The 24694-nt window shown below is 36.8% G+C and overlaps 2 protein-coding genes and 1 long non-coding RNA gene across 4 annotated transcripts; 1 reads left to right on the top strand and 2 right to left on the bottom strand.

The window, feature by feature from the left end:
- The first annotated feature begins 1304 nt into the window (after positions 1–1304).
- Positions 1305–3404, top strand: LOC104897808 (uncharacterized). Its single transcript, XR_790696.4, has 3 exons — positions 1305–1462; positions 1760–1859; positions 2656–3404. It is a non-coding gene; the product is annotated as an uncharacterized LOC104897808 (long non-coding RNA).
- A 4435-nt stretch (positions 3405–7839) lies between these two features.
- On the bottom strand, positions 7840–15821 carry LOC104897807 (hypothetical protein). Of its 2 annotated transcripts, none has more exons than XM_010684753.4 (9): positions 15676–15821; positions 15016–15181; positions 13227–13344; positions 12886–13140; positions 11643–12095; positions 10514–11058; positions 9519–9717; positions 8912–9067; positions 7840–8822 (listed from the first exon to the last, which is right to left on the bottom strand). In XM_010684753.4, the coding sequence occupies exons 2-9, from the start codon at positions 15171–15173 to the stop codon at positions 8166–8168; spliced, it is 2541 nt and encodes an 846-aa protein (XP_010683055.2). In that variant the 5' UTR covers positions 15174–15181; positions 15676–15821; the 3' UTR covers positions 7840–8165. The 2 variants fall into 2 exon arrangements, with proteins under 2 accessions (XP_010683055.2, XP_048502015.1); XM_048646058.2 differs by lacking the exon at positions 15676–15821 and adding an exon at positions 15473–15500.
- A 1866-nt stretch (positions 15822–17687) lies between these two features.
- On the bottom strand, positions 17688–24001 carry LOC104897806 (heat shock 70 kDa protein, mitochondrial). The gene is made up of 6 exons (XM_010684752.4): positions 23770–24001; positions 21452–21528; positions 21297–21375; positions 20636–21205; positions 19301–19921; positions 17688–18549 (listed from the first exon to the last, which is right to left on the bottom strand). Exons 1-6 carry the CDS (start codon positions 23812–23814, stop codon positions 17908–17910), a joined length of 2034 nt encoding a protein of 677 aa, XP_010683054.2. The 5' UTR covers positions 23815–24001; the 3' UTR covers positions 17688–17907.
- Between the last annotated feature and the right edge of the window lie 693 nt (positions 24002–24694).

Raw genomic sequence — 24694 nt, 5'->3', positions numbered from 1 at the left:
AGCCTCCTCTACCCTTTCTTCATCAGTTAGGGGCGGCCATGGATGATTTCATCCATGGTAAGCCCCTTTTCCGCTTTTATTTTCAGTTTTTATTTCATTTTCTTGTTTTGTTGAATAAATTAGTATCTCTTTATGAGATTTCTTCAAACCCTGTTACGGGGTTTTTAGTCTCTGTTGTGGAGATCTCCTTCTCCCCTATGGAAGTTGTGAGTGTAGTTTTTTTGTTTTTAGGTATGAAAAATTGTTCTTATTGGTTGAAGTTCGAGATTCAACAGGAAGGTATTGGAATCTCAGATGCGATTAACATGGTTCGATCAAGAATGCTCTTCCCAAACTATGTCAGAATGATGGACTTCCTCATCAATAGCTGTTTGATTCAGCAAATACAAGGGGGCTGCGCTGTATTGCTCGATTTGGTTCATTATAGTTTCTTCGAAAACGAATTTGATTTAATCTTGTTTAATTGTATCTTGTTTTTCTTTAATATCTATTGTAGATGCCGTTTGTCCTTCAATTAATGAAATTTCTCTTTCAAAAAAAATAATAATAATACTTAATAGTAATGATATAATAATAATAATAATAATAATAATAATAATAATAATAATAATAATAATAATAATAATAATAATAATAATATAATAATAATAATAATAAAATAATAATAATAATAATAATAATAATAATAATAATAATAATAATAATAAGAGTAATTAGTAAAATAAATTATACCAACATAATAATAATATTTAACAAAATGGTTATAAAAGAATGGAGCTGAACTGAACTGAACTGAGCTGAACTGAACTGAACTGATTGGAGCTGAACTGAACTGATTAGAGCTGAACTGAAAATATGCTGGGGAGGACAGGTCCTAAGAAACGCTTATTCAAGAAGTCGACTTTTGTATAATTAAGTCAATACGATTTAGAATATGAAATTCTTGGCAAAAAGCCAAAAATTAAACTATCACACTCAATTTTGTTTATTGTAACTCCAATCCTTTTCCTTGCTCTTAATTTTCCAACTGTTTTCGTGGAAATTGTACACTTGAGATTTTTCAATCGACAACATAGATGTCATTGTAATAAATATGAGCGGATATAATTTAATGAAATATTTACTCTCTTCATTTCAATAGATAAGACACGCCGATGTTTGAGGTCGAATTTTGACCGTTAATTGCTATCAATATATGTTGATATAGAATTTAAAAAAACAACGTTATTATAATATTTTCAAAACGAATTCAATGGTATAATTTTTATTTATCATATATTATGAGAGATATTTGTGATCAAAATAAATTTTCGTAAAATGCGAATGTATTATATTATGAAATGAAGGGAGTAAAAAGTTAGGAGTTGTTTTTTTTTACAAGTTGAACTTGTAGTGCGTCTCTAGAATTCTGCAAAATCAAAGATGAGCGACCCAAAGGATGCTTACCCCTACCCTGCTCAAGGTTAGTGCCCATTTTTCTTAATCTCTTTTTTACAATCAATTAATTCATGCATAATAGTTTCTCTTTAATGATTAAGAATATACTACTATTTGATAAACTCTGTTCCTCCTAATTTATGTTCTTACTTCTTAGGTTATATAATTAGCTACAATATAATCATTCACACATAATTTTTGTATTTCCCTGATGAATATGTTCTTTCAAGAAATTAAATTTGACAGTAAGTTATTTTTGGATTTTGATCATCATTAATCATTGAATTATTTATACTGTCACTGAAATATGAAAAAAATAAAGGATATTATCAAGGTCCTCCAGTGATGGCACCTCCACAATATCAATATGCTGCTCCACCTCCACCCAAGAATGTCAATCAATCTGGTTTCATTGAGGGCTGGTAACTATTTCATACCCTTTTTCTCTCAAATTTTTATCTTTATTTTTAGTGTTATAATAAAATTATGGAGTGAAAATAAGTTATGATTTTTTTTCTAATCTTTTGTTTGCTAATAATATGATCATAATTTTTTATTTTGTTTTGATGTAAATTAGCTTTTGAAAATTTTTAGTTGTAAATTTGTAATTCATGGTGGAATTTTGTAAAGGAACTGTCTTTTAGACTGTAAATGATCAGTTAAACAATTCTTTTAATATTGTAGTATTTGTAAAGGAAAACAAATATAGGTATAGGTTTTTTTTTTTTGGGTGAAAATATAGGTATAGGTTGTAAATAAACTACTTTATTTCGAAACTAGTATATGCAGAAATATTGATTACTTGAAATCATATATTGTGACAAATTCGAGTGAGAGGTGGTAGTTCAGTGGAGTATCGTTTCGAATTTTAGGATTCGAATCTTTATCCTAATAATATATTGAGCATTTACTTCTGGGTTGTTTAGCTTTGTATCCAACCTCTGAGCTGGTGTGCTTCGCAGGCTAGTAACTTAGTAAGAGTTGATCTTTGAACCAATTATCTTTCCTAATCAATATATGTTCATATTCGATTGGACCTAATTAGCTCTAATCGGACATGTTCAATCTTGAAAGTTGGAACCTGTTTTAATTAAGGTGAAGAGAACACACTCTCAATTAGATCCTGCCTGATAGTATTATTCTTTAGAAAAATGCACATAATGAAGTTGGGTTTTGGTGGCTGGTAAAACTAATTTATGCAATATATTGTGTTTGCAGTTTGGCTGTTCTGTGTTGCTGCTGCTTAATTGATGGGTGTTGTTGCGATCCATCTATCCTCTGTCTCTGTTGTTGATTTCTTTTTTTGGAGTAAATGAATGTGTATTCCTTTTTTTTTTCTTCTTTTACTTGTACTTCAAGTGTAAGCATCGTTTGGTGCTGAGGACTTCAGTTTTTCTTCATGATACAATATTTATTCACTAGGGGAAAAAACATAAAGGGCTGCGCAGGAAGGGCTGCGCTTTTTTAAAAAGCGCAGCCCTTCCTGAAAAAATTTGAAATTTCGGAATCGCGGGCTTTGAAATATTGAGCGGGGATTTGTCAAATATATTATCCCTCATTCTTTCTCCTCTCTCACGTCCCTCATTATTCCTTTCCTCCTTCTCTCTCATCCTCTCTCTCTTCAAAAACTCCCATAAACATTTGCGACAAAAACCTTGAAATGATTTGCACTAAACATGGCGACGGAGTCCGATTGCCTATTGTGATACCTTTTCGGAAGCGGAACGAGCCAACGAGTCAAACTCATCGCTATGCCGTGATGTTTACGCTTTTTAAGCCATCCGAGTTCGTTTAAGCCTCCAAATAGCCATTTTCAGTTTTTCCGAATTTTTTTTCCCTTAAATTATGTATTTGGGTTTTGTTTTATGTATTTAAACATTATTAGGTTGTAGTTCTTGTATTTTCAGATCTATAATGTTCTTGTATACTTCTTTTTGTTTATATATTTTGATTAATGTTCTTGTATACTTCTCTTTGTTTTGATTAATGTTCTTGTATACTTCTCTTTGTTTTGATTAATGTTCTTGTATACTTCTCTTTGTTTTGATTAATGTTTTTGTATACTTCTCTTTGTTTATTTTGATTAATGTTATTCTTGTATACTTCTCTTTGTTTATTTTGATTAATGTTCTTGTATACTTCTCTTTGTATATAATTTCTTGTATTTTATCTTTGTTTTGATTAATGTTCTTGTATACTTCTTGTATACTTCTCTTTGTATATTAGTTTTTGTTCCTTTTTTTCATCTTCGTTTCATTCTTTTTATTGTTTTGGGTTTAGTATTTTCATTTCGTTTCTCTTCTCTTCTGTTTAATTTCAGAAAATGTGAGATTATGAGTAAAAAAATGACAAAAAAATTTTTTTATTTTTTTATTTTTTTTTTGGTAGGAAGGGCTGCGCTAGAAGGGCTGCGCTTTTTCCTAACTAGCGCAGCCCTTCTAGCTTAAGGGCTGCGCTTTTCTAACGCAGCCCTACTTAAAAAGTGAAGGGCTGCTGTCAAAAAGCGCAGCCCTACATGCCTTTTTTAGCGCAGCCCTTCTTCATTTTTCCACTAGTGATTCCTAATATATATTCTGAAAGTTATTGGAGAGTTATTTTTTTTCTTTTTACATTTCTGAATTAACCTATATTATTGTGTCTTACTTGCAAATTATGCTGTTAACATTTGCATATAAATGTGTCTTATATTAATTCATATCCAAGGACCCTTGGGTCCAATAGGTATCGCTTCCTATCTCCCTCGTGGGAGGCCAAGGTTCGAATCTTAGTGGAAGCAAATTTCAATATTGTTGGGGAGGGGGGTTGGAGCTTGTTGGGCCTCTGGGTAAGTGGCCCTGTGCAAGGGCCACCTAGAGGTGTTCATCTTACCACGGGTCCTCATTTGGGGGCCCAAAAAAAAAATTCAAATCATAAGTTATTGTAACTTTGTAAGGGGTGTTTTTGTTTTTTAATGTTATAAAAGTTAGAGGATAACTTTTGACACATTTTAATATGTTGAAATCCTCTAGAATTTCGAAAGAACTTTACATGGTGAAGTTCGTTAAATATCAGTCGTTGATTAAGAAATCAAAGGCTTGTATTTTCTCTTTCAAAGATCCTCCTATTTTCCCCTTGAATATCCTGCCCAATGTGAGTGAGAGCATCTCATGTAATACTAGCTCAATTTCTCGTAGTTAATTAGAAAATTTTCTTGATTCAAAATATGGAACAATATTATGCACGAACAGATTTTCTTTTTGTTGATGGTTATTCCAATACACTATTTTGTTAAATATAACATTACAAATGCCAAGAGATGATAAACCATCAGCAGCTACAACCACCTGATGGTTTTGTAAAAGTTTTAGGCTTGTATTAACAATTATCTATCTACGGGTTCCCTCTAGGGTTTCTCCTTGGGAGGTTTTTTCCTAGCCTCCGTCGCTAGGTTTTTCTTCTTTTTTGAAGGTTTTTCCTTCATTCTTTCTTCTTTCTCTTTGTTTTTTCATCACTTTTCTTCTTGGTCTCAATTGTGAATCTTTGTAGGGGTGTTAAGAGTATTGGGCCATAGCCCATTAGGTTAAGTTGTGTTAGGTTAAATTTATGTTATGTTTCTCTATATAGTTTTCCTCACGAAACCGATATCTTCTCTCATTCTTTCGTTCTGATATCTTTTCTCTTTCTTGAATATTATTCTTATAAATCTAGAAAACGATAACGAAAATCATTTCTTTTCAATTTCAAAAACTTCTCGATCTCTATCCAAAAATCGGTTGTTCAAACCCAAAATTCTCGGTTGAAGGTTTCGAAATTCGCAAAAGAGGTGATATCATGAAACATAACAGGATGTCGATGTTGGGGTCCGGGACAGGAAGTGAAAGTTCCGACGATGAACCTTTGCCAAAGAAGCTCAAATTTCTGGACTCCATTAATGATGAACAATCTCGTCTGGATGCAACAGAGGAAGCTGCATTAAAAGCATTGATCTTGGATAAGTGTTCATTTATCCTGGAATTGTGCAAGGAAGTTTCGGATGAACTTTACCATAGTTTGGTTGATGGAGTTGCCATGTTCTTGTACTTGCTCTATGATAAGGACGATCTGTATCGGGTGCATCATGTGAAGCGTTTGTAAAGATGAGGAAACAAGTTTATGAGGCTTGCAAGTGGATTGTTCGTAAAAAATCTGATCTGGATATATACTCTCTTTTGAACGAATATGATCTTGCTACTCTATTGACGAGATATGAGACTCATCCGGAGTGGAAGCCTTATTCGGTTCTGGATTACGATGAGTATGACGAGGAATGTGGGAAGAGTGCTATTGATGATGACATTCAGCACGCAATCAGAAAGGCGCAGAGTTGTTTTGGTTATTCGGTTGATCGATATACGTCTCTACTGTTAGAGATGCTTACGGGGGAAAGTACTGAATTCCAAGATCTTCTGTTTGAAATTGCTGTGGAGAAAATCAATGTTGAATCCTTTTATGGCTTAGATGTTAGTTCAAACAGGAATTTATTTGTGCGAGGCATAGAGTCATTTAAAGATTTTTATGAGCGTATAAGATTGCACTTCGTGATAATTTTTTCGGGTAAAAAACTTGGGGTTCAGAGAGAGGCTCTTTCTTCAGTAATGCCATATATTCACTTGTTTGATATTGAGTTTTGTGATGGTCCTCCGGGTGAATCGTACATGAGTAAAGTTGAGGAATATCGTCGTAGGGTAGGAGTAGGACAGTGTCCATCTGTGGATTTATTGGGCTTGATTAAAGTTGCTGAACTTCGACGTAGGGCTGAAGGGAGTCGTTTTATCAATAGGAATCATTTCTTATGGGCTTTTGAAAAGAGCGGATGGGGGCTACGTACTGTGTTTGGGGATGAGTTAACCTCAAGAATTGCTGCTGAAGCTCATGGTCATCCCCCTTATCATATATATATGACTGCGTTTATGTTGGCCCAGGCTGAGAAAGAGCCCGTTGAAGCAGAACATCTTGCCTTTGCAATCTTTTTCGCCAAAGATTTTATCATTTATGAGGAGGAGGTGAAACAAATGCAGGAGGACTTCAAAGATTTCAGGACTGCCTTGCGTACGAGCTGTTTGAGCCCCCTGAAGGATTGGCCCGATGTAACGGACGATTGGTAATTTGGCGTTGCTACATTAAGGTTATTATGAAAAGGCTGATCGTCTTTTGAGAATTTTTTGTGATCGTCTTCACTTTGTACTTAAAATTCACCTTTACTTCTGGATCTTCCTAACAAGGGGCTTCCACTGGTGTTCATACCGGTGGTAAGCCCCAAAAACCTTTTTAATTGCTTCCAATAAGTATATCCCATCATTAAGATGGTATTTATTTTAGGATGTTCCATTTCTTTTTTTGTTCGTCTAATGAAGAAGGAAGATCTAACAATCACTATTCTCTGTAAGAATCTAGAAGACAACGGAAGTATTTTCACCCAAACAACTATGCATCAGCGGAAGTTAAGCCGAATCAGGGCGAACTCACAGATTGTATAGCTTCAGATGAAGTTTTTTATTAAGGCTATTTTTTATCAAATCTGCGATGTATCTAGTTCTGAGGTGTTATATACCTATGTTGGAATTTTCGATTTTTCATCAATTGATTGTAAGTGCCGTTTGACTATCCCTTATCAATGAAACTATTTTTCTTCCTGTCAAAAAAAGCTACAGCCACCTGATGGAAACTTTGCCAGCTCAGCATAATCAGTTACAAAGTTTGTTACAAGTTTGTTAGTGATATTTTTAGTTAGTTAGTTTCTTTCTTTCTGTTATTGTATAAATAGAACTTCTTATGTAATAGTTTCATTCATTCAGAAATTTAGAGCATCCAACATTTGTAAGAATTCTCTCAAGTAATAAGAATTAGTTCTAAGCTTGAGCTCCCAATGTAGAGCAGTGATGGAGAAAATTTTGCTGTGTCCTCCATTGATTTCCTTTCTGTGTTTTCTCACTAAAACAATTCTATGAATTGTAACATATTTACTACTCTAATATCACTTTAATGGACACAACAACATTCTTGTCCACTAAATATTGCCTAGGAAAGTTAGGAGTAATCAGTGTGATGATGAAAGTAATTGGCTATGTAGAACATTAGAAAGAACTAAAATAACCCATTTTTGTAAAATCCAGCAATAAAAATTTTGAAGTCAAGAAAGTGATTGAAGAGAATTGCCAGCTAAAAAGAAATGAAACAAGTAGTAATTTTCAAACTTCATCAGAGGGTGCATATCCCAGCTAGCTTGAACTGTATGAAACAGTATTCTGCAACTATTTTTAATTGAGTTTCGAATTTCGCAGAATAATTTTAATCACGATACATAAAAGATCATACAATTTATTATTTCTCCATGCAAACACAACAAAGAAAAAGTAATCATTTTGAGAATAAGAAACAATCTCCTCAAAAAAATAAATGAAAGTAGACATATTATATTTTGGACAGCAATACAGTAAGCAAGGAGTTCTTCATTACATACATGAGCCCAGAAGCTGAATATATTTACACAGTGACAAGCATTGTTTTGTGAATTGTGAGATGAGAATTTGAAGCATGTTATTTTTAGTACAAGGGATATTTATTTATCAATCCACACTGCAAATACCACAAGACACCAGACTTATTTAGATACACATTATCAGAACATCAGATATTAACAGCATAAAGAGATACAAACTAACTTGAACTCCAAGCTCCGCGCACACAAATTTAAAGATATTATTGATTGACTAGGCTGCAACAGGCTCATTCGCTATGGCAGACTCCATCATTGGCAAGTCGCCACTTTCGCCCTTTGCCATGTTTCCACATCCACCACTACCACCACAACCGCCGCCACATCCACCACATTTTGCCATGCTCCCACATCCACCACATTTTGCCATGCTCCCACATCCACCACTACCACCACAACCACCTCCACATCCACCGCATTTTTCCATGCTTCCACATCCACCACTACCACCACAACCGCCTCCACATCCACCGCATTTTGCCATGCTTCCACATCCACCAGCACCACATCCACCGCCGCATGCACCACACTTTGCCATGCTTCCACACCCACCGCCTCCACATCCACCACATTTTGCCATGCTTCCACAACCACTGCCACATCCGCCAGCACCACATCCGCCATATCCACCGCTGTTTACCGCATTCCCACATCCACTGCCACAGCCACTCCCACAACCTCCACTTTGAGAGATACCTTGTTTTGCATTCTCCGTATCGCCATCAGCAGCCACGACTTTGGCCTCCGTTAAATTTTCCAGGATACCAGGAGAACCTACTATTTTGGCTGCGAAACCACCCTCTCTTCTCAGAATGTCAGATAAAATAAAGGCTAGAGTAATGCCAGTTAGCATCATCCATTCATCCTCAACCTGCTCACAATAGGAATCGAAGTGAGCCAAAAGAAATTAGAATAGGGGAACAGAATTACAGAATATAGTCCTTAATGATGGAAAGATACCTTGAAAATTCCATGCTTGAAATCTATTAATCCCACAGCCCTTCCATAAGGAAAATCTCCAGAGAATTCAACAGCAGTCATAAAATCTTGCTCACTTCTTTGCTTTTCACAGTGTGTGGGCTCATAGTCCAGTCTCCTTCCAGCAAAGAGTTTCACCTATGCAATGATTTTTTGCTCTTAGCTATGAAGTATTATACAAACAAATATCCAATTTACTAAACATTTTTGACCAACATAGGCTTGTAATTTCCCCATTCTTTAAAAATTGCAACATGTATATAATATCAAAATATCAATATTTTCATTGTGTTTACTAAAAACTGATTAACAATATTGATGGTCAAAGTCGTATGTTGACAAGTGTGAAAGTCAAAGTGTTGCAATTTTTAAGAAACGGGAGGAAGTATGACTTTAGTCGTAAATGAATCAGGTTCTCTTTAGCTACTTGAGGTATTTCAGGAAAAGCTCCATTGATAACAGGAATTTACAAAAAAGATTTGCCAGCCGTTTTATGGGGTTCTTGGAAGGGGCTAAGGAAAGCTTATAGGTTCAGAAAACAGTTATTGCTCAAGGTACTAATTAAAGATAAGCAAACAGCACTATTTACCATCCTATGACCAACAAGATCAAAGAGATGACCATCAGTTCCAGAAGTGTTGTGAAGCTCGAAAGAGCCGTGGATCCCCTTTATAAACCATTTATTTCCTTGAAATTGAGCCATGGTACGTGTTTCACCAGAGTCTGTGACATAGTGTACCTCCTTCAACAAATCAGGAGTGCTTCTTGTCATGTCCTTGCTCAAGTCCCTGGGAAAGGAGAATGGTTTCGTGACCTTAAAAGCAAAATTTTAATAGGCTTCCATCACATGTAATAATATGAAGTGTTTAGATGCTACAGCAAGAAATTCAGCCTAGTGCTAGTAAGCTAGTTTAAACATCAATTTAACTAATTATGGCAACAAACTGAGGTTCAGGTTTCTATCCTAAGGAGAGAGATATTTATGAGAAGCAATCTCCTTTATAATAAATATGCAAGGAAAAGAAGACAGACTACAAAAGGAGACACTTCACAAATTATTCAGGCCATGCTGACACAGCCACAGACCATCATTTTCTTTCGATAGTAACTGAGTTCAATGTTTGAACATACACACCAGGAAATACTCATGAAAGGAAGTATAAACATGCATCAATCTTAGTTCCTCAATTCATGTCTTTCAGGCTTCCTGTGCCTCTTCCCCTTTATAAATACTACTCAAAAGCTTTCAAATATTCTCCTTTTTTCTTGGGGGGAGTGAGGGTGGGTGGGTGGGAGAGGCAAGGGATGGTCCCCTACTAGGCTTGACTAACCAAAGGCTGCCATTAATGTTGAGCCCAGGTATACGAGGAGACAGGGGAAAGTAGCTTGGGGGAACCTCCACGGATGAGTTGAGGACTTGACCTCGGTAACTTTAAGGTCATCAAGTGACACAAGCAAACCACCAAACTGAGTGAAGTTTGGTTTTCATGTGCTTTATTCAATACATATATGATTTTTTCATAAGCAGGTAAGCATAGAAAGGTTTGAAGGTCAGACTTTATATGTACAGAATTTTATGCGTACCTCATTTGAAGGCTGAGGATATCATTTCCGTCATCATCAACGACACTGGTGCAGCTCTTAGCATGTTTAACCATCCCTATCTTGGGAAGTGGGAATAAACAAGAACCTTTACAAAAAGGCTGAGATTGCACCAGATGAAAAGCTTGGATTGCTGGTGTTGGAAGGGTAAATGAAAGAGAAACATGCAGAAGGATTGGCTTAGAAGCTTCAATGCCAGGTGCAGGAACTATTGGGAGCCATTTATCTACTGAAAGTTGAGAACCAGAAGCCAAGAGTTCTTCCAACAATAGGGAGCAAGAACCAAATGGCTTGAAGGATTTAGGTAATGGTATGTTCGAAGGCAAATGATATACAAGTTCAAAGAGAAACTCTCCAGTAGGCTCACACTGGAAATAAGCAACCTGTTTTGTTTCTGACTCAGATAATATACTCAGTGTCCTCTTTGCATATAAAAGCCTATCAGGTTGTTTCTTACTGAATGAGGCACGGAGGTTTCCTTTGTAAGCCTCTGGTAAATTCTTTATTTCTACAAACTCCAAAAGAGCCTGAAAAACAGAGGTAGAAGAACATGTTAATGGTGTATATGATAGTAAAAGACATCAAATTGTCAGATCAAAGAAGATTGCAGGCTACACTTGATCTTCACCGCGAATTAACTAACTACAGCTAAAAATACTCACCGAAATCATGAAGCATTTGACATGTTTATATCGCATTAGGAGAACTTCAATGAAAGGAAATAGCATCCAATCTACATGGTAGGGCCATGCCAATCATTATACAAAAGCTTCAATGGCAAGCATACCATTAAAGTTTAAGCAATAGAATCTTAAGAATCCATCTGATCATAAACTACTTGTACAGATGACTCAGTTCCCATTCAAATTGAAGTTACAAAACAAGCAACCTGGCAGCACGTAAGAGTCATATTTTGAGGGATTATCGGTTCTTTTCACATTATTTGGCCTTGGACCCCATACTACGTAGCTTGTACAGAAGTATGGTTACTTAGCAGATTAATTTGTTTATCCAACATATTCCACATGTATTAAACCAATTAGAATTATATAAAGTAGATACAGAAAAGGAAGGAAACAAGAAAATCATTTAGTCATAATGTCATAACTACCTCGACAGATTTCATCTCTGGAAATTGAATTTCATCACAGTTGTATGGTGCAAGTAACTTCTTTCCCTTATACGTGAATGGGAATGGAATTTGGGTAACTGGGGTTGGGGTAATCCCTCTATACATTGACCCCGCCTTCCAATACCTTAAGCCGAAGGTCTCCTCCCACTGCTTGGTAGTTTCAGAATATCCAGTGTCTAGTTTCTTCCCTTTTGTTCTGTCAGAGTCAGTGTCATCATGCTCCAACACCTTACCCAATAATTTACAAAGGTCCTTACAGTAATAAACTGGATGTAATTGGTGTGAGTGCCACATAAGGTCAACATCATACGTAGGAACACAAAACCGATTTACGCCTTTCTTCCTGTTTGTCCTGATAAGATGCAAAAACCCTTTATATCTAGCTAGTGCTTCCTGAAGAAATAGATCATCAGACATATGTGGCCTCGAAACCTGCCCAGAAGCAATAATTTGGCAAGATTAGTATATAAATGACACAACTAATACATATAATTTCAGAAGCAAGACTAACACAAGCTTTAGACAACATGCTTAAATTATGAGCTCACAAGTCACAGAAGAAGGAAACCAGAAATACTACATTGCTACAAGGACTTAAAGCAATGTCTTTGAAGTTTAGACAATTTCATGTAACACGAAGAGGAAACCCTCACAAGGTTCTATGTAATGTCAAACCTAAATGGAAACATTTACAATTCTAACTTAATCAAGATAATTTGGTGACTCCTCGTCTTTTTATATTCTCTTTGTTTCCTCTTCTATTGACTCTTTTAACTTTTACCTTCCATAGTAGATAGAAGTATTATTAACAAGGTGTACAAAAAGAGGGAAGTATAGGGAAGGAAGAGAACAGGAGTCAGGATCCGAGAAAGGCATGAGAAGATACAGATTTAGTATCCCTTGCTTACCCTCCAAAGAAAGATATCCAAGACAGAGAGACAAGAATATAAAATTTGGTTGAGCAATACTGCTCTGACATTTTGAGCAGGAATGGTACCACCTACCCAACTCAAACAAGGCCTCAATTATCATTCAGAATCAATGCAACGATATCCCAAAAAACTACTTCAGTCTGGTCGAGTGGTCATTAAAAATGAGGCATATCTGATAATATAAAATAGAAAGAACCAGAAAGGGAACCAAATTTGGACCTCCTATTAAGTTTCTGTTCTTTACAGGAGCGGGATTACTATAAATTTTCACAGGTAGGTGCATCGACTACCTGATAACAGAAGGGGACCTGTCTTCTTGCAGCAGCAACCAGATCATAACTGGTAAATTTATCACCTCTAGAATTCTGTTGCAAGACATCTCCTGGGAAAGGTCGATTATAGTCAAGCTCATAAGGTTCTTCAGGATACATTTTATTCCATATCTCCTCAGTATTAGTCTTCGAAGTTCCTTGAACAGATGAGATGATCTTACGGGTGCCAAGAATTCTTCCAAACAGCTCCATGCAATCTGATTCATATCTAACCTGTTTCATGGAGACACAATACATATTTCACCAACATTTTAGAAAAGTAAAGGAAATAGGAAAACATTAATCTCCAAAAGCCTTACTGGATTGAGCCTATGGCAATGCCAAATCCATTCACAATCAAGAGGAACCACTATCGGGTCTTCCGAGACAGGATTTTCCGAATGTTTTGCGAGCAAGGGAAGCCAAAAGGCGTTGTACCTGCGAGAGGCATAATAAATTAAGTACAACCAAGAAACTATGAGAGAGTACAGCCTTAATACCATTAACACGAATCGAAAAAAGAAGAAGTCACAAAACATCAACATCATAATATATTTTTTTACCGATCAACATCAACTTCATCTTCACATCAAAGATTTTCTCAATCAAAAAAGCTCATCTGGTAGTTGGTCATAAATAGTGGTAACAGAATGACTTTTAGTGCAAAAATCTCAAATCAATGTCCATGGTAATGCTTGTCCAACCCAAAACATCTCTTTTCTTCATAAAATTTCGTTATTATCTATTACTACTTGAGATTAACTTAAATGTGGTGCATTAAATACATCATTTTTTTAATGATATGGCATGAAGCAATTATCATGATAAACTGGCACTTTGGTATGGGAATGAAGCAACGCCATGCTTCATTTTATATTGTTCCACGTGTTTTAAAGTTTGGAAACTATAAAGTAGACTAATACTTAGTTATTTGTTACAAGACAACTAGCTATTGAAATTTGAAAGTACATAAATTAACATTTAACCATACCTCTCTGTGAGCTTGTGTATAAGTTCCGGAGAAGAAAATTTTGAACTTTTTACATCTGTTGCTTTCTCTCCTTAGTAAACTTATAAAATATTTAATATAATAAAACATACCTCGTTGTGAATGTTAAGGTGTCTAACTTGTATTTTTACATCGCTTATTCTCTTTATTAGACTTATAAATTAATAACCAATACATAATACAAGTATTATATAATCTAAACAAGTAACTTGGATTATATGTAATCTCATTGTATCTCTATCTCAATAGTGATATCGTGTAACACTGTAACCTCGTTACTTCTTTGTAGAGGATCAATAATATTACACTATTAGGAAAGTGTATTGCTACATGCCTAAGCTAAGAGAAGTGATTCAGCTTTATGTCGTTAGCATTTTGCCATTGTTGTAACACAAGTGTCCAAACACATTGACATGGAGTTTTTCTCAAGAAATGTACCGAAATTCATTAATATTACCACCATTTATTGCCACTTGCAAAATGGGCCGTAAGTTCATCTTTATCAAGCCTTTGTAACTTCAATATTTTGATCAATGAGCATACACAGAAAGGAATATAGAAGATATCGGAATTTTTGTAATAAGGTACATTGCGTCCTCATGCTTCTCTATGGATCGGATAAGGTGCAAAAGTACCAATATCTTGTCCTTCTAAGTAAGATTGAACTACCAAGATATATCTACACATAAACCAAACAAATGACAACATAGGAAGTACATATATACTCGGTTTCATAGTTTACTAACTTGCAAACTTCTCACTAAGCAGTAGCGATGATAACTCAATGAATAAGAGACCGTAAAAGGGAAAAGAGAAGAAAGCCCCAACTATAACTACTTCATCCGTTTCATAATACTCGCTACACTTTCCATTGTGGGAAGTTTCGAATTACTTGCTACTCTTCCTATTTGAGCAATAAACTCTCTCTATCTCTCTCCTCTCACATGGGTCCCTTTTCTTTTTACTCTCTAGTCTATACCTCTCTCTTCTCCAAAAATTGCCTATGAGTCCGTGAATTGAAAAATATAGCGAGTAATATGAAACAGAGAAAGTACATATGATTAGATATCAGAGATCAAAATTAGGCACCAAAATTATACCTATAGATAGCCCATTCTAAAGCAGGGCTTTCATACAGGTGGCGATTCCGATCAACAGCAGCAAGAAATTTCAGCTGTTTTTTCGCCGTCTCAACAAGATCTATGCTCACTGCTATATTCTGGGCTTCTGCCCACTCTCTCTCTTGCTCCTTTTCCATGTTTTAACCTATGAAGAGTTCCATATCACACATCATTAGAAAACCTTGAATGAAAAACTGCATTAAATGCTACTACTAAATAAAACAAATGAAACAGAAAAAATACAGTTCAATTTCTGAATTTTGCAAGAAATAATCAAAGTTATTACAATGCATTTCAACAAATTATCATCAATTCATATTTAAAAGTAGGAAAAAAATATCAAAAATTTAAAATTAAAGTCACTTGTTATTCATTAATCCAGCCACAATAATAACTAGCTTAACAATATCATTATAACAAATTTCACTAATCTTACTCCAGTAATATCACCAACATCTTTGATTCTTCTTCATCAAAATCATTCAAAACGTCAACGCACATCAAATAAAATCTAGATTTAACTTTAAATTCAACATTATGTCTTCCAATTAAATAATAATACTCAAATTCACAACATAAAAAAGTCAAATTTGCTACGAATTTCATCGATGAATAGTTAAAAGAAGAAGAGATTCTTACAAAATCTCTTCGATGATTTCTGAACTTGTTTTTCTAAATATTTGCTTCTAATTTTAGTAGAAAAGTTGATAATTTGTAGGTGAAAATGATAGTGATTTTCTTGGGGGTTTTTATAGTAGAAGAATTGGAGAAGACTAGTAATACTAACGTACAGAATTTGAGCAAGAACACGAGTACAATGCGAGTTCTGGTAGTACAACTTTTTCTTCTGTGACGGATATACCCTTGTAACAGAAAGTTGTTTTCGGTTTTTTATTTTTACCCTGAAATGTACAAAAATAAAAAGCGCGGGTTTTTTCAACGATAAATCCTCTTTCTGTTTCTACTTTTTGCTTGTCTTTTTTCATTTTCTGGGGAAGATATTTGTTTTTAGTCGGATTGAGTCGTAAACAACAACATATTACATATGTACTTGTGGCCATGGAAGAAGTGGTGGCTTGCATTTTTTTCCTGTCTATTTTGTTTAGGAATATCGACTTGTTTAGTTGATAAAGTCATAAGAAATGATCAAATTATTAGAATAGACGGTCTATTCTTTCTAAATGTGTTCCAACAAGGAGATGTTTTCGACCTATAGCTTATGCAAGAGTAGTGTTACTTTGGGTGACAATACAGTGTGTGAGGTGGTTGGAGTAGGCTCCATGAGGTTTAAAATGCACGATGGGAGAGTTAGGGACCTTGGAGACGTGATGCATGTTCCACGGCTTAAGGAAAATCTTATATCTCTTGGGATGTTAGACAATAAGGGTTTTCGATTCCAAGGAGGGGTGGAGTTTTGCGTGTGGTGAAGGGTTCTTGTGAGTTACTTCGTGGCGTGAAGTCGGGTTTGGGTAACTTGTATTATTTGCAAGGTACAACACTGGCTAGAGATGATTCTGACTTGAAGCTGCATTCCGAGTTGAAAAGTGATGGTCTTGATTAAGGTGGAGCTAGTGTGTTTGCGGTTCAGTGAAGGCGATTTGATTTTCGACGGGTAATAAATTGGGATTTGGGTGAATGCGCAACTCGGGTCTCATAGGCTGTGAGACCCGGTCGTTCATGATGAGTGGTCAACGATCTTGGCGAGATACAAGTGCAGGAGGGGAAAGAGTATCTCGTATCCTGTTGAACAGGTATGTGTTTTTTTGTTCGAAGTGGAGTTGTATGGTAGATGCAAGTCAAGGTGGAGATTTGTGAGTTTGTGACTTGCGGCAGATTGTCTGTCGCGAGTCCCGACCACGGTCGCGGGGGGAGACGAGCTGGTTTCTACACGAGTTGAGACAGGACGTAGGTCGCGAGCTTGTCGCGGGTCGTGATGCTACTCGCGAGTCGCGAGCTTCGATTTGCGGAAGGCGAAGCGCGAAGGCGATTTCCTCGTTCGATTTTCTCGACAACTTAGGGTTTTAGTCTTTAGAGTTCATATAAATATGTTAACTCATATTTGAGATCTGATTACCACAAAATACTAGAGAGAGATTAGCTTAAACACAATAGAGAAGATTAGAGAGAGTCTTTGAGATTCAACTGGAAATCCATTCAATTGAATCTTGCATATTGTAATTTGTAATCATCTCGTTCATAGTGAAAGAATCGTTTTCCCCTGCCTTGAGGACGTAGCTATCGCGTTGATAATGAACCTAGTAAAATCTTGTATGTTCTTTATTCGCTTTCTTGTGTTCTTGTGTGTGAGCTTAGTTGATGTGCGTTCTTGTTTTGGTTAATTAAACGCTTCCGCCATAACATCTACAAATATGTTTTATGGATTCTAATATGGATTCTTAGACTAACCATATCGTAAATATTTGTCATAAACTAGTTAATGCAAAAATTTTGACAGATCATCTTAATATGCTTCTTTCTATGATTCTCTCTATGGTGGATATGTATCTATTTTATTAAGGTATGAGTTAAAATACCTAACAGAATTTTATGCATATTGTAGTGGTATCTCGGGTTGCAAGATATTTGGATTATACTTATAACTTATAAGCTTAGGTTGTCCTGCACTAATGGGAAAAAGAACAACTGCGAACTTGATGTGAACCATTACTTGACCCGAACCTGAAATTACATGAACTGGTTTATTTTTAGCACTAGAATCTATGAGAGATTGCTTCGCAAATCTTGTTTCCAGAGTTCCTATTAAAATTCTACTCAAAATAATAATTACAGAGGATCTAGGAACCAAAATCACAGAACTGAGGTGTGAAGTGTGAACAAGGATTCAAGTCTCCTACCAGAACGACCGAAAGTTCACTTCTTTACCTCCTCATATTCGGCTTCAGGTGTTTGATCGCCACCGCCTGGAGACCCGCCAGAAGAACTACCCCCAGCACCACCATCACCACCACTGCCACCAGCCATATGTTGTCCAATCTTTGAAACTGCTGCATTGGCCGTGTCAAGCTTGGTTTTAATTATATCGGCATCATCCTTCTGCACAGCTTCCCTAAGATCAGCTACAGCAGTTTCTATCTCCTTCACTACATCAGCGGGGACCTTATCCTTGTATTCTGACAAACTCTTCTCAATACTGTAAATTGTAGAATCTGCGTTATTTCTGACCTCAATCAGAGCTTTCCTCTGCTGATCCTTCTGAGAGTGCAACTCTGCTTCGTGAACCATTTTCTGAATCTCAGCCTCTGACAATCCTCCAGATGATCGGATGGTGATTTGCTGTTCTTTGCCTGTTGTCTTGTCTTTAGCAGAGACAGTGACGATGCCATTCGCATCAATATCAAATGTCACTTCAATTTGAGGGACCCCCCTAGGTGCGGGAGGAATTCCCTGAAGTTCAAACTCGCCTAAGAGCTTGTTGTCCGTTGCCATTTCACGCTCACCCTGGAAAACTTTGACTCCTACCTGAGTTTGATTATCTGATGCTGTTGAGAATATCTGTCAGCAAGACACACATTTAGAACTTTCTATCCGGAAAACAGGCCCTTAACCACTCAATCTTTTAATACAAATTGCAAAGGATGGCGACAAGTAAACAAATAAGATTACACTTAACCCACATCAATTACTAGTGTTGTTTTTACTTTTTCTTTCCTCCCAGCAAACCATACTTAACATTAATAATCGACCATTGAGAGAAGAATAATTGCTAATCTTCAAAGTGCACGCACATCCAAGATTTAGAAACTTGAAAGTTGTTTCAATGGACTAGCCCCTTTTCTATCAGAAAATCAGACTGTGCTGAGAAAGAAAAAAGAGCAAGTATTGGAAAGGAAAGATAAAACGCATATTTATATTCCTTAGATTTTTCAATTCCATATGATCAAAAATGAAGGTTTTTCCTGTCATACTTTAGAATCAGATTAACTTCCTCAAATTCCAGTGAACCAATTTCATATGGAAGTCTTCTTCACAAGGCCAAAGCTTTCAATGTGAAGATAGTGCAGCTATCACCTATAAGATGTTTTCGGCACAGGAGCAGGCGTGTAGCAATGGAGGTGTGCCTTTGGGAGGCTTTAAATCAAAATATTTTCTCAAGGCTTTCCCAAGAACAAAGGCCATAAGTCGTCGTGTTCTCTTTGTAAATGATTATGTTATTCTGATGTAATGCTTAACGACTACTTTAGGATAGGCATTAGCTTGGATTTTATTATTACCTATTTAGGGAAACAACAGTAGCTAGACGTACCTGAGACTTCTTTGTTGGGACGGTAGTGTTTCTGTTGATCAACCTTGTGAAAACACCACCAAGGGTTTCAATACCGAGTGAAAGTGGAGTTACATCCAGAAGGAGTAACTCTTTGACATCCCCACGAAGGATACCACCTTGAATAGCTGCACCCATTGCTACCGCTTCATCAGGATTGACACCCTTACTCGGGGTCTTTCCAAAAATTTCACTAACAAGTTCTTGCACCTTAGGTACACGAGTCATTCCTCCAACTAAAAGGACTTCATCCACATCTTTGGTGGATATTCCAGCATCCTTTAAACAACTCTTGCATGGGTCTCTGGTCCTAACTATTAAATGTTCCACTAAACTCTCAAACCTTGATCTTGTTAATGTCATATTAAAATGCTTGGCACCAGACGCATCAGCACTAACAAAAGGCAAGCTTATCTCTGTTTGGGTGGTAGATGATAATTCTATTTTCGCCTTCTCAGCAGCTTCCCGAAGCCTTTGTAAAGCTAACTTGTCTTGTGATAGATCAATGCCATCAGTTTTCTTGAACTCACTCACCAAGAATTCAACTAAAGCATTATCAAAGTCTTCACCTCCCAGAAAAGTATCACCATTGGTTGCTTTTACCTGACAAGAGCAAACACAACACAATCAGCCAACTAGCCCAAGCGTAGAGAGGGAAATGAAAACTAAGTGGAATGCAAACTGTCAAGGAAATTACGAAAAACAAGGGTCGCAAGATGAACAATCTTTTAGGCGTGATTCACTTTCCCAAAAGTAATATTCCAACCCTATTCGTATAGCACGGGTTCACGGAATTCACCTTCAAGATACAAAGAAGAAAACAATAGTGGTCAACTATGAACACTATCAATTGAAAATGAGTTTGTGAGATTTTAGTGATGAATAATTTCTGATTTTGATCTTTCAAGTTTGTGTGCAAATGAGAGAAGTAGTTTTCTCAACATCAGACAACAAAACGAAACTTTGAATAACAGTCAGAAAATCGCGAATCAGCACGGGCAAAACACGCCCAGTCAAGCATGTCGCGAGGTGCGACATCCTTTGCGAGTCGCGAGATGCGACACTGATTGCACCGTGCGATCAATTTCAGCGCAGGCCCAAGGCTCGCAAGGTGCAAGCTGTGCAACCCCTTGGTGCCTCTTGGTGCGAATGCATTGAGCGAGTGTTCATTGTTCATCAAACTTCGATGAAACTAAACACGAATCAGACGTAGCATAGTAGTACATATATTGTTTGAATTACGACAACATAACCAAGCGATTCAAACAATATAATATGAATTAAACTTTATACTCTAAATCTCCAACACAACCTCACCTCAAACACACCATTTGATATCTCTAGAATAGAAATATCAAAAGTTCCACCTCCAAGATCGAAAACCGCTATAACACCTTCCTTGTTATTCAACCCATATGCAAGTGCGGCAGCTGTTGGTTCATTTATGATTCGTTGCACATCTAGACCTGCAATCTTTCCAGCATCTTTTGTTGCTTGTCTCTGAGCATCATTAAAATAGGCAGGAACTGTAATTACAGCTTTGGAGATGCTCTTCCCTATATAAGCCTCTGCAGTTTCCTTCATCTTAGTCAGAACAAATGCTCCAATCTGGCTAGGAGAATACTGCTGTCCACTAGTAGTTTCAATCCAGGCATCTCCATTTGGAGCTCTAACTATCTTAAAAGGAACCATTTTACTCTCTTTCTGTGTTTGAGGGTCATCAAAACGCCTTCCTATTAAACGTTTAGTTCCGAAAAAGGTATTCTGTGGATTTGTAACAGCTTGTCTTTTTGCAGGTGTTCCCACCAGTAAATCCCCCTTAGGATTGAAGGAAACAACTGAAGGTGTTGTCCGACCTCCTTCGGCATTCTCTATCACTTTTGCACTCTGCAGAATCAGTCAACTTCAAGTCAGACATAAGTGAGGCATGAGCCTATTTAACTAAAAGCTTTAGGAGAGAGGGATACAGAAGACCAACCTTTCCCTCCATGACTGCCACACATGAGTTAGTAGTACCCAGATCAATGCCTATAATTTCATTACCCGTGGGTTTTGAGCTGCAAGATAGGATGATAATTTTAGAAGTGTACAATAAAGGCGAAACACAAATTTCAAGGCATATTGAACATATACCTGAATTGCCTCGTCAAACTCATCCATCTACCAACCAAAGCTGGGGGAAGCCATGACGAGTTCAGATTGCCAGCCAACTGCAAAGAGAAATTGGGGTAACAGTAAGTTGCAATAGTCAACCTCATCATCCTCACACAACAACAAAGAAGCTGCACAAAAATCCTACTGATATATTTTAGCTACTAACAAGACTTGACTTCTCTTCAGAAAGAATCAGGTACATGGAAAGATCAGAAGTCAGAACGGCAGCTGCAGTTTAGTTTCAAGCAGCATCCCAAAGAGTAAAAGATATTTTCTAGCCAAAAGATTGAACCAGAAGTTAAAGCAAATTAATCCAATGCAATTGGCATCAGCTGTCGGAAACTTTTGTGGGCGGGTAGCCAAATAAACTTAGTTGTAGGGTCAAATTACAGACTATACACCGATAAATTACAAAAAAGAAAGATAGGTGGAAAATGTACATATGGTTTAGTTTCATGTATGTATCAAATTGTCCTACCTATCTTCACTCCTGTCTCCTAAATGGCTTAATCCATTGTATGCCCGCCTCTGATCAAATCGCATGGCGCGGACTGTTTTGATCTAATAATAAGGTGGACCCACTATTAACCCGCACCAGTAAAGCCCAATCCGCCCAATAAACAGGTCTATACCATTACACCACCTTTGTACCCAGTTTCGTACATGCAGCATACACATATACATGCTCGGGGTACAAAACCAAAAGAAAAGCTCTATAACATTTTCTTCGGAAAACAAAACAGCAATAAAGAATCTTAGATGCACAAAGATCAGTCTGTCGGAGAAAAGTTATTAGAAGTTTCGAACTTAGAGGTCCACTTAATAGACTTGGGCCCCTGTTTAGTAAAGAGAGGTCTGGACTCATATTAGAGGATTCAATCCTCTAATTTGAGTGTTTGGTAAAGAGAGGTTTGAACAAGCTGATTGTGTCCAAAAAGCTCTTTTTGAAAAAGCTTACACATTGATAAACAAAAAGTACAATAATGAATTATGTACTTTATTGATCATTTTACCCAATTAGCTATCAACTACTTACCAAACATATTTATACAAACAGCTAATACAATCAACTACAGTTAACACAATCAACTAGTCAAAACAACTAATACAATCAACTATCCACTTATTAGCTCTAAGGAAATTGTAAGTATTCATCATCTAGTACAATAATGACACAACAAAGATAAGTTCCTAAGTTATCATCTATATTCTACGGAGATTGAGCTGCCAAATGCCCACAGCCCTGATTTCATTTATTCCAAACAAACTATAGTCCGTTCCCAAGCAATTCTAATAGTCCGTTCCCAACCAACATTCTTTTAACTGTCTCCCACTCTCAGCCATCCTATCTACATAGTGAAATGTCAATATAACAAACTGTACTATCATATAATAGATAATGCAATCAATTCCCACAAAGTGATTTTACACTAATCTTGTAACAAATTGTCACTCCAGTTAATGCAACAATTCTGATGCACAAAAAAAAAACGCCATGGACACACAACATCTGGCTTTCGAAACGTTTTCCTTAGCGTTTTCTACGCCATTAACCTCGGCAACCAATAGTTTCTCTAAGCTTGTTTCAACTTAGTACTTGGCTCATCACTCACGCTAAAGGTACTTTAAGGTCCCAAGTTCAAACCCCGACTCACAGCACGATTACGAGGCGATTTTGTCAAACCTCTTATTGCACTGGCTGAGCTAAGCTTAGCCCCATGTAGAATTCACCACCTCAACTAAACAACTACCAACAAATTTGCTACTCCCTCCGTTTCACAATATAAGGCACGCACGATGTTCGAGATCGAACTTTGACTGTTAATTACTCTCAATTTATGTTGATATAAAATTTTAAAAAATAATATTATTATAGTATTTTTCAAGACGAATCCAACGGTATAATTTTTATAATTTTTACTTATCGTATTTGAGAGATATTTGTGGTCAAAACAAATTTTCGTAAAGCGTAAATAACTTATATTTTGAAACAGAGGGAGTATCAAATTAAAACCCACAAAATCATATTCCCACATAAATTTCCAATTATAGTCATAACACACACAAACACAAAAAATCTCCTACACAAAATGCAGAGAACATCAATTAAAAAAAAAACATAACCAAATATTACATTCAACAATAAAACCCCAACTAAACTAACCCAGAAATTAAGCAAATTTAGTCCAACCCATTTGCATAATTCTCCTTCCAACTCCAACAACATCAACAAAAAACCAAACAAAAATTTTTAAAAAAAAAGCAGAAATAGAAAATTGACAAAAGAAGAAAGGTACCATTCGTCTATTGAGAGATGATCGTAGAAACACAGAGGTCGCCATAGCTCAGAGATTTTACAGAGCAGAAATGAATTCAAAGTGACAAACAATTTTTATGTTTAGAGAAAATATTTGTTCAAAGTTTAGTTTTTTTTTTTGGTGCTGGTATAATTATAAGTATTTTTCGGTTGATTAGGATGTTCTAGAGAAATTCTGCAAGAGAGAGAGAGAGAAAAAAAGTGTGTTGTTTTTCCAGAGAAGGCCACATCAACCAGTTTCTTCTACTGGGATGGTAAATTACTAAACTGCCCCTGTTTTTGAAAGATGCTGACATGCTGTAGATGCTGGGAAGAATGGAGTGAGGGTAAAGATGTAAAATTGGTGGGTTTCGTTGAGGTGCTTTGGGTGAAGAATTAAGCGGGAATGCAAAACTGCTTCCACGTGTCAACTGTTTTTTTTTATTATTTTTTTATATTTTCTTTGGACAGAAAGTTGAAGAACAGATAGCCCATTTCTATTTTACTTGGATAAGTTGGATGATTAAATTCTTTAGGAAAAATTGATTTTATCAGTCCCAACTATGGGCGCCCTGATAAAAACAGTCCCAACTTCAATTTATTATTGTTCAGTCCCAACTTTTGGAGGTATTTTATAATAACGGTCCAGGTTCACCAGTAACCTGTTTAAGAGGTCACCTCCCCTCCCATGCTCTAACCCCACCCTTGCCACCTCCCCTTCCCCATCCCTTGCCACCTCCCCTCCCCTGCTCCAACCCCCCTCTCTCCCCTAACCCACCACCCCCAACAACCCCAGCCCCCTCCCCCTCCCCGCCAGTCGCACCGCCCCCTGCCCTTCCCCGCCAGTCACGCCGCCCCCCTCCCCTTCCTCGCCAGTCGCGCAACCCCCCTCCCCTCCCTGTCCCTTCGCGCACCCAGCCTCCGTC

This window comes from Beta vulgaris, chromosome 6, assembly GCF_026745355.1.
Source record: "Beta vulgaris subsp. vulgaris cultivar EL10 chromosome 6, EL10.2, whole genome shotgun sequence".
Classification (NCBI taxonomy): Eukaryota; Viridiplantae; Streptophyta; class Magnoliopsida; order Caryophyllales; family Amaranthaceae; genus Beta; species Beta vulgaris.
Note: the sequence above shows the minus strand (reverse complement) of the source record. Positions and strands in the feature narration are given on the sequence as shown.